Source organism: Papio anubis, chromosome 9 (genome assembly GCF_008728515.1).
Source record: "Papio anubis isolate 15944 chromosome 9, Panubis1.0, whole genome shotgun sequence".
NCBI lineage: Eukaryota > Metazoa > Chordata > Mammalia > Primates > Cercopithecidae > Papio > Papio anubis.
Genome location: NC_044984.1, coordinates 89525960 through 89542336, shown reverse-complemented (window position 1 = coordinate 89542336; position 16377 = coordinate 89525960). Strand labels below are relative to the sequence as shown.

Below are 16377 nucleotides of genomic sequence, written 5' to 3'. Positions count from 1 at the left end.
GCCACTGCACTCCAGCCTGGGTGATAGAGCGAGACTCCGTCTCAAAAAAAAAAAAAACAAAACAAAAACAAAGAGTTCAAATATACTTAAAATTAGGGCAAATAATACCAAAAACTGCATATTCAGTCACCCAAACTAAAAATAATGATCACGATTTTGCCACTGATTTTCCTGTTTCATAATTTTCTATTTTAAAACAAATTGCAGATATCAGATCATTTTACTTCTGCCTTTTTTTTTTTTTTTTTTTTTTTTTGAGACAGTGTCTTGCTCTGTCACCCAGGCTAGAGTGCAGTGGCACTATCTCAGCTCACTACAACCTCCACCTCCTTGGTTCAAGCAATTCTCCTGCCTCAGCCCCCCGAGTAGCTGGGATTACAGGCATGCACCACCATACCCGGCTAATTTTTGTATTTTTAGTAGAGACAGGGTTTCACCATGTTGGCCAGGCTGGTCTCGAACTCCTGAGCTCAAATGATCCACCCACCTTAGCCTCCCAAAGTGTTGGGATTACAGGCGTGAGCCACCGTGCCTGGCCGATTTTACTTTTGTATACCTCAAAATGCCTCTCTAAATTAAACTACAGACCTTTTTTTTTTTTTTTTTTTAAACACAGTCACAATCCCATTCTGATCAATTTTGTTTTATTATGATGGAGTTTTAATTATTTATTAAAGTCTTTCTTTCTCTCGTTCCCTCTCCCTTCCTCTTTTCTGCTCTTTCTCTACTGTGTATGTATAGATTTATATATTTATTTTTATTTATAATACCTAACATGTGCCTCTCAGTTTTAAATACACACAAAAAAATGTAAACAGTGGTTTCATAAGTATGCTGATACCAGTAATAATTTGGAGTTAGCATGGTTTTGGGAAAGAGGCATGGCTGGAAAAACAGAAAAAAAAATACCCTTGTCTGACCAAGCTTGCCCCTGTTTAGCCCACTGCCATCTGGCGCTGAATGAAAAGATATTTCCTGATGAGCTGGATAGGGACAGAGAACTTGGTGGGTGAAATAGGTAGAGAAGCCCTAACAACAACTGCCGCCTTTCCCATGTGAACGGCTTTGTCAACATCTGCTTTCTAATACAAAAAAATATGTTCCCTTCACCCCAGTGCCCTTTCTAGAAAGTTTTAGTAATTAGCAATCTAAAGATATTTAGTATTCTATGCTATAAATTGGAATTTGAAACTTGACCTATTAGAATCTTTTAAAATTCTAGTATGATGTCTTAAGAAACTCCCTGGCTGTATAAATAATCATCATTATTAATTGTACAGTTATCCTTTAAACCAAACCAAAAGTATTTCCAAATTGAGGAGAGTTCAAAAGCTATTTAATATAAAGCAGAACTTTTGGAAAGAAAAAATAAGCATCGTATTTGCTAAAATGCATCATGGGTTCTTTGTTGTCTGTTCTGATGATCTGTTCACTAAACCTCAGAGTTGCTGCTTTTTTGACTAGTATTGTTGGAGGGTGGTGGGATCTGTTGCCATGGGAGAAAGAAAAGAAGAAAAAGGAAAAGAACAAAAGCTGACATCTGGTTGATGAAACCTTTTGCCCCCAACAGTTCTGCCACAGAAAGGGATGAATGGCTAGAAGCGATTTCCAGGGCAATAGAAGAGTATGCCAAGAAAAGGATCACCTTCTGTCCTAGTAGGAGTCTTGATGAGGTATTGTCTTCTTTTTTTTTTTTTCCCAGTGCATTTCAAAGTTTTTACCTTAAACATTTCACAGGGGTTTAGGAAAGCAACATGTGTTTCAGAGAACGATTGGACTGGACATCAGAGAGTTACTCTACAGATTAATGTCTAATTTCAGCACTGAAAGTTTATCCTCCTATTAATGTCTCACTGCAAGTCTGTGATAGCATCTAGCATATTCATGTATTTTCTCAGCTATAAAACTTCATTGTAGGAAATTTAGAAAATACGAAATAGTTTAAGGTTCAGCTAATCAGCTGCCATCCCATTACCACAAGCATCTTTTTAAGTTAATTTTGTATTAGAAGATTTTTAGATTGTAGCTAAACTTAGTATTCTGAGCACGTGAAAAATATAATAACCCGTATTTCTTTTCTTTTTTTTTTTTTTGAGACGGAATTTCGCTCTTGTTGCCCAGGCTGGAGTGCAATGGTGCGATAGCTCACTGCAGCCTCTGCCTCCTGGGTTCAAGTGTTCTCCTGCCTCTGTCTCCCAAGCAGCTGGGATTACAGGCATGCGCCACCACGCCAGGCTAATTTTATATTTTTAGTAGAGATGGGGTTTCACCATGTTGGCCAGGCTGGTCTCAAACTCCTGACCTCAGGTTTTCCACTTGCCTCAGCCTCCCAAAGTACTGAGATTACAGGCGTGAGCCACTGTGCCTGGCCAATAGCCCATATTTATTTCCTTCCTTCCTTCCTTCCTTCCTTCCTTCCTTCCTTCCTTCCTTCCTTCCTTCTTTCCTTCCTCCCTCCCTCCCTCCCTTCCTTCCTTCCTTCCTTCCCTCCCTCCCTCCCTCCTTCCCTCCCTCCCTCCCTCCTTCCTTCCCTCCCTCCTTCCTCTCTCTTACTCTCTCTCTTACTCTTTCTCTCTCTTTCTTTCTCTCTCTCTCTCTCTTTCTTTCTTTCTCTCTCTCTCTTTCTCTCTCTCTCTCTCTTTCTTTTCTTTCTCTTTCTTTCTTCGGACTCTTGCTGTCGCCAGGCTGGAGTACAGTGGCACAATCTCGGCTTACTGTAACCTCTGCCTTCCGGATTCAAGCGATTTTCCTGCCTCAGCCTCCCGAGTAGCTGGGACTACAGGCACGTGCCACCACGCCCAGCTAACTTTTGTATTTTTAGTAGAGACGGGGTTTCACCATGTTGGCCAGGATGGTCTTGATCTCTTGACCTTGTGATCTGACCGCCTTGGCCTCTCAAAGTGCTGGGATTACAGGCGTGAGCCACCTCTCTCAGCCAATAGCCCATATTTTATCCCCATCTTTTTTTTCTTGAGACAGAGTCCCACTCTGTCGCCCAGGCTGGAGTGCAGTGGCACAATCTCGGCTCATTGCAACCTCCGCCTCCCAGGTTCAAGTAATTCTCCTGCCTCAGCCTCCTGAGTAGCTGGGATCACAGGCACTGGCCCCCATACCCAGCTAATTTTTGTATTTTTAGTAGAGACAGGGTTTCACCATGTTGGCCAGGCTGGTCAGGAACTCCGTACCTCATGTGATGCGCCGGACTCGGCCTCCCAAAATGCTGGGATTACAGGTGTGAGCCACCGCACCTGGCCCTCATCCCCATCTTAGTGGTAGTGTGAGATGACACTGCCGAATAAAAAGGCAGGCAGTGTGCATGTAGATGATCAGAAGCTGTTCTTCTTCCGCAGGCAGACTCAGAAAATAAAGAGGAAGTTAGTCCTCTTGGGTCGAAGGCTCCCATCTGGATTCCAGATACCAGAGCCACAATGTGTATGATCTGCACAAGTGAATTTACTCTCACCTGGAGACGACACCACTGCCGGGCCTGTGGAAAGGTTGGCGAGGATAACACCCATCTCCATTGTGGTCTTCACTGTCTCCAGGCTGTACATAGTGAGGAAGCATATTTCCCCTCGTAAACCATTATAGTTCAAGAATAACAATAACAATTATGTTAATGGTAGAAAACATGAATGGTGTTTTCTCTAAATATTTAGGGGCAGGGGGAATCTTCTTAGTGAACTTCCACCCTCCTACTTCAGAGTTACATTAGAACATCAGTAATAAATAACTTTGATTCAAAAACAAAATCTAACAAATCCACAATTAAATCAGCCCTCACATTTACAGCTATTATTTAAACTGCATCTCTCTCGTACTAAGTATCTATAGTATTCAGTAGGGGGAATGTTCAGCGTTGAAGTTATCCCTAGTGATGTTTCTAAGCCTTCATGATCTCATTAGTAAAATGGGTGTAGAAACAGTGACATCAGAGAGTTACTCTAAAGATTAAATGAGGTTCTATTTAAAGAGCATTTAGTACGGAGCCCAAAAACTTGGTAGAGGAGCAGAGACGTGGTCGTTGCTGCAGCAGTGATGATTATGATGGTGACAATGATGGTGATTAGTATACCTCACAGGCTTTTTTGCATGCCAGGTACTGTTCTAAGCATTTTGCATGTATTAATTCCTTGACTTTATTATTTTATGTAGTCAGCTCTCTGTAAGTAATCATCTGTTGCCCCTTCATCTTTCAAGGGTGGTACCATGCATTAGTTCACTATATGCTTGAACTCCTTAGAGTTGTTATTGAGACAAAGTGAGACTCAGTGACTCTGAAACTGTTTTGAAAAGTGGATGGCACTGTAAATTGTAACATACTTTATGGTTTGGAAACACAAGTTATTCTAATGAAATTAATGGAGTAATTCCAATGTGTTTTCAGATTGTATGCCAAGCTTGTTCATCCAATAAGTATGGCTTAGATTACCTGAAAAATCAACCAGCAAGAGTATGTGAACATTGTTTCCAAGAACTGCAGAAATTAGGTAATATATAAGTAAAGATTTAACCGAAAAGTCCTTTATTCCTCAGATGTTTTCAAACAACCTTCTGACAGAAACACCTTCAGTACATTAGCAATATGATTGTTGATATTTATCTCCAAATTTATAGTAAGCTTTCTTAATCATATTTTGTTGTAATTCTGGGAGAGGTTGGGCTGAAATTTGGTTTTAGTCTGTATAAAAAGTTTTGCTAAGAAAACTGTAGAAATGTAATTACAGGGTAAAACACTTGAAACAGTAAAAGGGAACTTTAACTTTCAAGTAATTTTGAAGTCTCTATAGTTTCACATGATAGCATGCTCATTACAAATCATTTTACCTATATGTAAAGTAATTCTCTGTGGAAGCATATTAGGTGGCACTTCGTTAGCTTAATTCTAGTCAGTTGAACTGATTCAGTGAGATTTTAATGTACATCTGAATGTGCAGCTTTTTGACCAAACACGAAATGATACTTCCTATTTCCCTGCTCCTTATTTGTAGGTGTCCTCCAGTAAAATGAATGCAGCTTAGCAGGACTGCTCAGGTCTATGTTTTGGGAAAAGATTTTTAGTTAAATTCCTGAAACCTGTAGGATCTAAATTTTATTTATTTATTTACTTATTTATTTTGAGATGGGGTCTTCCACTGTTGCCCAGGCTGGAGTATAGTGACGCAATCTGCAACCTCCACCTCTCAGGTTCAAGCGATTCTCCTACCTCAGCCTCCTGAGTAGCTGGGATTACAGGCACACGTGACCATGCCTGGCTACTTTTTGTATTTTAGTAGAGATGGGGGTCTTACCATGTTGACCAAGCTGGTCTCGAACTTGTGACATCAAATGATCCACCTGCCTCAGCCTCCCCAAGTGCTGGGATTACAGGCATAAGCCACCACGCCTGGCCAGGATCTAAATTTTTAAAAGTCTGTTCTTCATTTCCCTGAAGGATAGCTTTTTATTAGCAAGGAGGAATTTCTAAGTGGATGACATGATATTTCAGAGTGCACATATTTCTAGATTAATAATTTATTGTCTGTATACATTTTCCAAGAAGACCCATCCATCTCTTCCTTTATGTTCCTCCCGTTAGTCTGGGTATATGGTATAAACTGCAGACATTCAAAATTCATCTTTGAATTCTCCTTCCTCATCACCTATACACATTTGGTTAGTAACTCTTGTCAATTTTATCGTCAAAAATCTTTGTCTTGATTTCTCCATCCCAGCCCTAATAAGGCCTTTGTTATCTCTCATCTAGACAACTATAACAATTTCCTAACAAGTTTCCCTGCTGTTAGTCCTTTCTCCTTAGTACTGCCAGATATAATCAGTTTTTCCAAATTTAATCTGCTCATGTCACTCCCCAGTCTAAAACATATAAACAACAGTCCAGTTTCCTTCAAACCAGCCCCCTTTTTTAATCTGGTCTCATTATTCTCCAAATAGATGATTTAATTTCATACCTCTCTGCCTTTGCTCACACTGACCTCTTGGTGTGCAGTGTTCCTCCTGTTTATTTTAACCTGGCAAATTCCTACTTATTCCTTCATGGCCAACTTTTATTTTATTTTATTTGTTTGTTTGTTTGTTTGTTTTGAGATGGAGTCTCGCTCTGTCGCCCAGGCTGGAGTGCAGTGGCGCGATCTCGGCTCACTGCAAGCTCCGCCTCCTGGGTTCCCTCCATTCTCCTACCTCAGCCTCCTGAGTAGCTGGGACTACAGGTGCTCACCACCACGCCCAGCTAAATTTTTTGTATTTTTAGTAGAGACGGGGTTTCACCGTGTTAGCCAGATGGTCTCGATCTCCTGACCTCTTGATCCGCCCACCTTGGCCTCCCAAAGTGCTGGGATTACAGGCGTGAGCCACCATGCCCGGCCAGCCAACTTTTATCTTATTATCTTCTCAGGTTTCCCTGAACCTCTACAATCAGAATTCATTACTTCTTCATCCATATCCAATAGCCCCTTTTTACTACTTTGTTCATTGGAGTTGGTCTAGTATCTAAACACTTAACAATACCAGGGTTCTTTGGGGTTTATGTCAGTAGGGAAGGTTTTTTGGATTTTTTTTTTTAAGTTGGTAGTATAGTCACGTTTCATAATTCTAAAGGCACGCAAGAGTAATCCTTTCACATGGTTTAAAGTTCAAAAAGTATAAAACCATAGAGAGTAGAAAGTCTGCCTTCCACTCAGCTCCCAGCCATCCATTGTCCTTTTCCAGGAGCTATCAATGTTGTTTCTTAGTGTCCTTCCATGGATATTTTATGCAACAGTATTATGGATTTGAATGAAATTGAATTGCAAAATGCTGAGCATTGCCTATAAAGTGTGCCTGGTTTGTTCTAGATCACCAGCACTCCCCTAGGATTGGATCTCCTGGAAATCACAAATCTCCTTCAAGTGCCTTATCATCAGTCTTACATAGCATTCCATCAGGGAGGAAACAGAAAAAAATCCCAGCTGCTCTCAAAGAAGTAAGTGTTTCCATTAAACTTGCAATGTGATAGAGGCTGAATTATTCATATGCATATAATACACTGTTTTTCTTTCATAAAGGAAGATGTCATTTCCCACAACTATTAAGTCATGAATTTTAATACTGATGATGGATGTGGCGGATGCCTCACAGTCTTGCTTGGTCTCCCGTCTGACCTAAGTCATTTAGAAAATGGCTGTTGAAAGGTTTAGAGAACATTTAATAGCAGTGATAGAAGGTAAAGATAAGTTGGACACACATGAATTTTTAAAAATGACTTTGAGCAGGACCCTTGCCAGAGGGAAGAAATCCAACAGAATATTTTGGGCATTTTGTTAGCCTTTACTGATCTGCACGGTTTATTTGTAGGCGTTGGTTGGTTATGCACAGCTGATATCACTGATAGTAGGTTGTCTTTCCTTTAAACTTCCTTTAAAAGAAAATTTTAAATAGTGATAATAGCCTGTATGCTTAGACCTGCTAATGGTGTAATCCACAGACATCGTTGATACCCTATCCCGGTTCCTCAAATTTAAGTGTCAAAGAACAAAGAGCATTGCCATTTTGGCTACTCCATTATGATCAGTTTATTAAGGAGGTCCACCTGACTGGTTTTGTGGCCAGCAGAGTAGTTTTTAATTTGGTTCTCTTGCTTTTTTACTGAGGAGGTGTTCTAGCATACGTAGTGGCAGGAAAGAACTCTAAAAATTTGATCAAGATCATGTTTCTTATGTAAAGTTACGAGTATATTCCCAGTTGAAACACAATGTTTTAGAGGTTCATGGAAATTATAGCACGTATCCATACTCTGTTTCTTGTTATGTCTGAATACTATTTCATTGTTTGTGTATACTACAGTTTATCCATCCAGCTCTTGTGGAATATTGGGTTGTTTCCACCCTTTGGCTATTATGAATTATGCTGATAGAAATGTTCATGTGCAAATTTCTGTGTGGACATATGTTTTCATTTATCTTGGGTATATACCCAGAAGTAGAATTGCTTGCTCATATGGTTATTCTATGTTTAACTTTTTGAGGAACAGGGAAGTTGTGTTCTTATTCTAGTAATGTTTAAAATATTTTTAGAAACTCCTCTTTTTAGAATTACATTTAGAGCCTCAGTACTCTCAGTAATGGCAGACTACATCTTTTGAGTTGGATTTTTTTTTTTCTTAATTTCAGTTGCTTTTGGGGTACCTATGGGTTTTGGTTACACGGATGAGTTGTATAATGGTGAAGTCTAAGATTTTAGTGCACCCATCACCTGGGCCTTATACAGTGTACCCAATATGTAGTTTTATAGTCCCTGACCCCCAACCCTGATTTACTTTGTAAATAATCAAATCACTGGAAGAAATGTTTTATGTATCAGGTGATTAAGTTGGTGAACACCAGTTTTATTTTTAAAAATATAGGTCTAGTCATGGCTGTTCAGTATTATGGTTGATCTTCTTGTGTGGCTAATAAACTGATCCTAAATTGGTATAAAGGAGAAATGTAATATATTTTGAGCAACATTAATAACAACTTAGATAAGAACATGGTAGGATTCCAATGTAACTATATTTTAAGCAAAATCTCATTTGAATGTTAAACATTTTAGTTGGGTTTTTCCTCTTTTTTTTCACTGAGATAGGAAACAATTCTAGTTTTTTAAATTACTTGGTAGTCTTTATAAAGATGTATTTATAGAAACTTGCTGTTGCTTAACAAATATTTCTAACTTAATGTTAGATCTTGAATTTTCCACTAAATATATAATTATTTTCATGAAATTTATAAGAAATTAATATAATTCATCAATTAATATGTGATTAAAGATATACTTTTAAAATTCACAGGGCCCGCCTGTATTAGTTTTCCATTTCTGCATAATAAATTACTACAAACCTAGCAGCTTAAAACAACATACATTTATTATCTCAGGAGTCCAGGCATGGCTTAGCTGGGCCTCTGCAGGGCTATAATCAAAGTTTTGGCAAGTACTGAATTCTCATCTGGAGGCTCATCTGGGGAAGGGTCTGTTTCTAAACTCATTCAGGTTGTTGACAGAACTCATTTCCTTGCACTTGCAAGACTGGGGGCCCTGGCTTCTTACTAGCTTTTGGCTGGAGGTCATCAGCTCCTTGCCATGTGGGCCTCTCAACATTGCTACTTAGTTGTTAAAAGCCCGCAAGGAAGAAAATTTCTAGAGTGTTTCCTAACAAGACAGGGCCATATATAATGTAGCATGATCATGGGAGTGACATCCTATCACCCTCACCAAATTCTTAGTTAGAAGCAAGTCATAGGTCCTGTCCACACTCAAAAGGAGAAGAATGTACAACAATGTGACTCTCTATGGCAAGGGTCATGGAAAGCCACCTTAAGCGTGTGCCTGCCATGCCATTACTAAGGTAGATCCCAATCTTTTTTTTTTATATCTCTACTCCTACATTTTTAAAAACACAACTTTGAATGACCATTATTAGAATCAATAGGCCAGGCACAATGGCTCACATCTGTAATCCCAGCACTTTAGGAGGCCAAGGCAGGCAAATCAACACCAACCTGGCCAACGTGGTGAAACCCTCTCTCTACTAAAAACACAAAAATTAGCTGGACATGGTGGTACACGCCTGTAATCCCAGCTACTCCGGAGGCTGGGGCATGAGAAGCACTTGGACCCAGGAGGTGGAGGTTGCAGTGAGCCAAGATTGTGCCACTGTACTCCAGCCTGGGTGACAGAGTAAGACTCTGTCAATCAATCAATCAATCAATCAATCAATCAATACTTGCTGTCTTTTTGCATAGAGATGAAAACATTTTCAACTTTTTATGAAGTAAAAATTAGCCTGTTTTCTTTCTGACTATAATTTGGGAAGCAAAGATTGATTCCTAAAATGAGCTTCCTTAATAGAATTTTCTGTTTATTATTCTGTTTGTATGGTTTTTTAGAAGTCCAAAACGTTTTTTAGGAACAGAATTAAAAATTCAAATAATTTTCCCTGATGCCTCAAAATAACAGCAATAAAAAACATACAGTCCCCAAATCCAGCTTTTAGAAAAGCATTTTAGTCTTCTGGAACTAATTTTCTTCACCTGCCAACCCAGAAAATACAGATGAACCCACAAAGAAACATACGCAAACGCGTGCAGGCACAGTTAAACCAAGTAAAATTCTATAACTGCCTCTAACATGGTTTTTTTTTTCTTTTTTATGCTCATGTTAATAGCAGAGTTCAATTTGTATAGTAGCACTTTGAAAATATATTTCATTCTGAAACATTCTGTCATTACAGTTATTGTTTTCAGCACCTATTGGTTACAAATAATTTGCTGTTATAATTTGTCTGAAAACCATTAAACTTTGCATGGGATTTCTTATCTAGGTATCAGCAAACACAGAGGATTCTTCTATGAGTGGCTACTTGTACAGATCAAAGGGCAATAAAAAACCCTGGAAACACTTTTGGTTTGTCATAAAAAATAAAGTACTATATACATATGCTGCAAGTGAGGTAAGATCTGAAATCTAAAGATGAGTAATTTGGGGTTTTCTAATGCCAACTGGAAGTAATTACAGTATTTTAAAATACGTTTGTTTTACATATAATTTTTTGCTTTGCTTTTGTATGGGGGAAGTGTTGTTGCTGTTAATTTTTAATGTGAACAGTGTTCTTGCTTTGTACCTGGAGAGCTCTTTCTCAAATGTGTTAGGAATTTTCTATATTATTAAAATACAATTTTTTGTGTGTCGTGTAACTACTAATTACTTTACTAAAGGCAGAGCTGCAGCCAGGTGCATTGGCTCACACCAGCACTTTGGGAAGCCGAGGGGGATGGATCACCTGAGGTCAGGAGTTCGAGACTAGCCTGGCCAACATGGCAAAACCCTGTCTCTACTAAAAATACAAAATATTTGTGGAGTGCCTGTAATCCCAGCTACTTGGGAGGGTGATGCAGGAGAACTGCTTGAACCCAGGAGGCAGAGATTGCAGTGAGCCAAGATCGCGCCATTGCACTCCAGCCTGGGCAACAGAGACTCTGTCTCAAAAAAAAAAAAAAAAAGACAGAGCTGTGTTTCTTTCTGCCAAGCTCTCTTGGGTGATATTCCCTTTACTGTCATCCTCAGATTGCATTGATCTGACAGCAGCATAGATAAGATAGACTTTTCTGGATGATAAACAATTTCTAGCAGTTTACTCTAATTCTGTCCTTTTGTCCTATCTGATCACCCTGTGTTCCACCATCCTATGAAAACACTGCTCTAGGGTCCACACTTTTCCTTAGTGGGATCCAGGTAAATAGCTTACTTTCTGCATCCATAAAATGAAAGTAATATAATCACGTGCCTTCCTTGGTTTAGTGAGGATATTGTGAAATTCAGTAGATGTGAACATGCCAAAAATTCTGTGCCACAGTGCCTGGCATGTAGGGTACTTAGGGAGGGAGTGGCTCAATGCATATTGTTGAGTAAATGAAAAATGAATAAGTTGTTAGAATTATTACCTTATATGTGAATAACTGAAATTAAATTAGAGCTATGTAGATCAAGAGTTTTCAAATCTGAATTTTGTCTCAATCTAAAAACGTTTCTCCATTTGTGTGTTTTTAAATTAGGACGTGGCCGCTTTGGAGAGTCAGCCTTTATTAGGATTCACTGTTATTCAAGTTAAAGATGAGAATTCAGAGTCTAAAGTATTTCAGTTACGGCACAAAAACATGTTATTTTATTTATTCAAAGCAGAGGATGCTCATTCAGCCCAGAAGTAAGTAATCTGGCCATATTTTTCTTTTATTTATGAGATTTCAGTTTTTTAATGGTTGCTTATAAAATGACCTACTTTAAGGCATGGAGACAACTCAAAATTTAAATCAGAAATTCTAATTAGAAAGATTTAACATATTATTCAAACTCTTCAGAATTGTTTTAAAGACAAGGCAAGGGTATCTGGAATATTTTCAGGAGGCAGAGGGGAAAAGAAAATAGGTAGTCCTATATAAAGTATTTTGTCTACACATGACTTCAGAGGAAGCAGCGTGATGCTGCTCTGCTGAAAGGAAGGAAAGCCAAGGCATTTGACCTCTCCTTCTATGAGGGTAAGAATCTTCCCTTGAAACATTCCAGGACTTTGGCAATCCAGCGATTCAATTGTGCCATGGAACAGCAGGAGTTTAAACAGCTGCTCGCTAACTTCTTTGGGGAAAAGGTCAAACACATTAAGAGACTCCCATGCTGTTCCTAGTGACTGAGTAAAAGGAAATGGCTATCAGTTTAGATGGCAAAGGCTGAAACAGTCTCTTCAGAATTCCAGCAAGAATCTTTACTTAGATGTTATTAGTTTGCTTAACATAGAGATGCATATCTATCTCTGTGAAATTAGGTCTCTTTCGAACAAAATAGTTCAGTTTATCTCTCTTTCATTTGACTCTTTACTTTGGCTTCACAAAATAATACATTTTTGTTTTCAGGAAGAGGTGTTTTCCACAAGCTTAAAAGTGCATGAAAATAAAAAAGAATAAGCAAGGCTTTTAGTTTCTTAAGGCAGTTAAGATTAATGTACCAGGATTGCACACATCCTGAGTACCAGCCAGGCACAATGTTACACACACTCTATAAGACTCTCTTCAGTCTATTTTAGGATATCCAACAGTACATAGCTATTCTTCCAAACATTTTCTTTTGGCTACTGGAGAATATTTTAAAATTATGTCACTTAACTATCTTTTCTATAAAAATTATTTAGACAAAATAGTAATTGCCATAAGATTCTGTCAGATATTAGCTTTCTTATAATTTTCATCTGTATTCATCAAACTGAAAAAAATTACCGCTTTTCAATATATGTCATCTTTTGCTTATGTCATTGAGTTGACAAGATAGAAATGCCACCAAGACAAAATTACGTGTAGTTGGGTAAAGGAAATCAGATTACTTGTAATTTAGATCGACCCAGGCTAAATTATAAGTTTCTCTTTATTAATATCATATGGATTGCTTTCTGAAACACATGACAGACTATTAAAATGTATTAATTTTAGTGGAAAATTTGGGGAGTTTTTTAAAGTCTTGCTATGGCAGTATAACATATGCTGTTTATGTTCAATATTAAATTTTTGAAAATTCCTTAAAATTTGAACTGAATCTGTTATAGGTTGCTTTTACTAATTAAACTGAGTGATTTCAAGTGTTCATAGTTCTCTGGACTCTTCTGTACTTTTTTTTTTTTTTAAATAGAGACAGAGTCTCGCAGTGTTGCCTAACCTGGTCTCAAACTCTTGGGCTCAAGCAGTCCACCCATCTCAGCCTCTCAAAGTGCTGGGATTACAGGTGTTAGCCACCATGCCCAGCCTACATAAAATAATAACGTACGAAATGAGATTTCCATAAGAAAGAAAAAAAAGTTCAGAAGCAATTACATTAGTAGTGAGGAAAAAGACTACTCCCAAGTATCTTCTGAATAATTGCAGCTATGTATATTGTCAGGTTAGACTTTGAGACTAAAGAATTTTGGAAAGACATCTGTGAAACTTTGAGAAGCTTTTTTTTTTTTTTAATTTTTTTATCTTTATTTTTATTTTATTTTTGAGACAGAGTCTTGCTCTGTTCCCCAGGCTGAAGTTCAGTGGTGCAATCTCAGCTCACTGCAACTTTTGCCTCCCGGGTTCAAGCAATTCTCCTGCCTCAGCCTCCCAAGTAGCTGGGATAATAAGTGCGCACCACCACGCCCAGCTAATTTTTGTATTTTAGTAGAGACAGGGTTTCACCATGTTGGCCAGGCTGGTCTCGAACTCCTGACCTCAGGTGATCTGCCCACCTCAGCCTCCTAAAGTACTGGTATTACAGGCATGAGCCACGGTGCCTGGCCTAGAAGCTCTTATTTTGCATGCAAACTTTTGATCAACACTAGATGCCAGATTCCTTTTAATTGTAAATATTGAAACAGATCTGGACTGGGGGATATACAAGGAAACTCTGGTTGCTAGAGTTAAGGTAGGAGGAGACAGGGAACTAGTGTTCCTAAAAGCACTGAGTCCGAATTTCAGATAAAAAAGAAGCTGTAATAAAGCCTTCACTGACATATCAACTTCCAAAATAAATTAATTGGTAGCATCAAGACTTCATAGAACTTTTACACATGAAATGGTCCCTTCCTCATGCCTATCAGAAATGAGAAGCACACTTTCCAGGCTAAATTTTGGACCAAATTACCAAATAAATGGTAGTTCTACGTATGCAGAAGGCCACTTTGCTACAAGAAAAGATGTTATTGGCGAGGCACGGTGGCTGACCAACATGGAAAAACCCCATCTCTACTAAAAATACAAAATTAGCTGGGCGTGGTGGCACATGCCTCTAATTCCAGCTACTCGGGAGGCTGAGGCAGAAGAATCGCTTGAACCCAGGAAGCGGAGGTTGCAGCGAGCCTAGATATAGATAGTGCTATTGCACTCCAGCCTGAGCAACGAGAGCCAAACTGTCTCAAAAAAAAAAAAAAATCTTACCTACGTTGTTACGGTAATGAGGTCCACAGGCCCAGCTGTCATTTATATGGTGTTCACATGTCAGATGATTAGGTTTTACAAATCTAACAGATTTCTCTTCTCAATAGGTGGATAGAAGCATTTCAGGAAGGCACAATATTGTAGCAGTATTGGTTTCATCTCTTCTGTGATTCCAAAGAGGTGGAATTTCATCAGAATGGAGTAAATGCAATTCGAAAATTGTTTAAAAATGAACACTGCCAAGATAAAGCCAACCAGACCCTTCATCAAAGAAATTGTTTTGTTAGGTATAAGCAATTTTTAAAAGGTGTTTGTTTTTTCATTTATGTTATTTATTAAAATTTTGATGTTTACTTAATGGTGAGAATTATTTCTGAGACACACTGAATTCTAAAGTACCATTTCTTTAGAAACCAGAAAAACTATCTTAATACTGTATACTATATTAACTATTTGTGACATAGTCCACACTGTTTTCTTACCTTACTTTGTAACATTCTTACTGGTGAAAAGTCTTTGTAAGGAAAAAACACATAGCAAGGAGCAAATTTCCGCAAAGTGCTTGGTTTGGGAATTGTGATTATTATAAAACTGCTGATGAAAAAATGCATGTCTTTGAATCAATACACTTGGGTGAATTTTTGTATCTTTTAGTGGAAAAACACGGCCAGCTTCTACCTCAGTAACTGAACTGAAATTTCAGTAAATTATTGAAAGTATTTCTATTGTTAGGTGCCTCTTTGGCAAGAGTTAATATTACATCATCAAAGAATTATAGCAAAGGGATAGAATCGAAATTGTTTAAAACTATGAGTAGGAGTGAAGATGTTTTTGTTTGCAGAATACCACAAATAACCAACTCTTGGGGCTTTTAAGTCTAATCTTTTAAAAAATCTACCACTTCAAAACAAACATAAATGTATCATTTTTTAAAACAGCAAAATATAGCAAGCATTGTTACACAATATTCCCTGCTATTATAAGAGTTCTGAGCCCAAGTCAATGATGATATTTGTCTCTAAAAGTAATGTTACATTTCCAAAAATATTTTGCATTACAAATGGAACTGGAATTACTATATCAGAAAAAGCACAATTATAAGCCAGTAATAACTGAAATTGTATAGTATTCATTTTCAAAAAAGTCCTTTTCTGCCACTTTGATATCCTCCCTCCTAATTTAAAAAAAAAAAAAAAAAATCCTTTCTCCCTTTAAGCAGCTATCAGCACACCTCCTTAGGAAAGATTTAGAGTCATAATTCTGGTGCACTTACTGTTTAACATATGCACTACCTTGTACATAAAATTGTTGATTAGCAGAACAAAATGAAATAACACGGTGATAAAAGCCATCCCTGATGTTGACAATATACAATTTATTAACGAAGTTTAAACTATAAATTACCTTAACGGTCATGAGCGGTGGCTCACACCTGTAACCTCAGCATTTTGGGAGGCCGAGGCTGCTGGATCACCTGAGGTCAGGAGATTGAGATCAGCCTGGCCAATATGGTGAAACCCCATCTCTATTAAAAATACAAAAATTAGCCAGCCGGGCGCGGTGGCTCAAGCCTGTAATCCCAGCACTTTGGGAGGCCGAGACGGGCGGATCATGAGGTCAGGAGATCGAGACCATCCTGGCTAATACGGTGAAACCCCGTCTCTACTAAAAAATACAAATACAAAAATTAGCCGGTCGTGGTGGTGCATGGCTGTAGTCCCAGCTATTCAGCAGGCTGAAGCAGGAGAGTCGCTTGAACCCAGGATGCGGAGGTTTCAGTGAGCCGAGATGGTGCCACTGCACTCCAGCCTGGACGACAGAGCAAGACTCCATCTCAAAAAAAAAAAAAATTAAACAGCAAGGTTATCCATAGAATATTTATTTAAAGGGTGTAAGAATTTTCCTTTCTACTTCTAAATAAAGG

General features: G+C 38.3%; 1 protein-coding gene across 5 annotated transcripts in view; it reads left to right on the top strand.

Moving 5' to 3' along the window:
• The window catches only part of FGD6 (FYVE, RhoGEF and PH domain containing 6), a 132288-nt gene extending 116655 nt beyond the window's left edge, over positions 1-15633 (top strand). The window contains exons 15-21 of one of the 5 annotated variants that reach the window (XM_003906969.5): positions 1571-1673; positions 3351-3497; positions 4388-4490; positions 6834-6961; positions 10337-10465; positions 11568-11716; positions 14561-15633. In XM_003906969.5, the coding sequence (XP_003907018.1) occupies positions 1571-1673; positions 3351-3497; positions 4388-4490; positions 6834-6961; positions 10337-10465; positions 11568-11716; positions 14561-14597 (796 nt within the window). In that variant the 3' untranslated portion in view covers positions 14598-15633. Of the gene's footprint in view, positions 1-1570; positions 1675-3350; positions 3556-4387; positions 4491-6833; positions 6962-10336; positions 10466-11567; positions 11717-14560 lie in introns of those variants that run through there. The other 4 variants (XM_021922791.2, XM_021922790.2, XR_001892892.3 and 1 more) reach the window with 4 other exon arrangements.
• Positions 15634-16377: the final 744 nt, after the last annotated feature.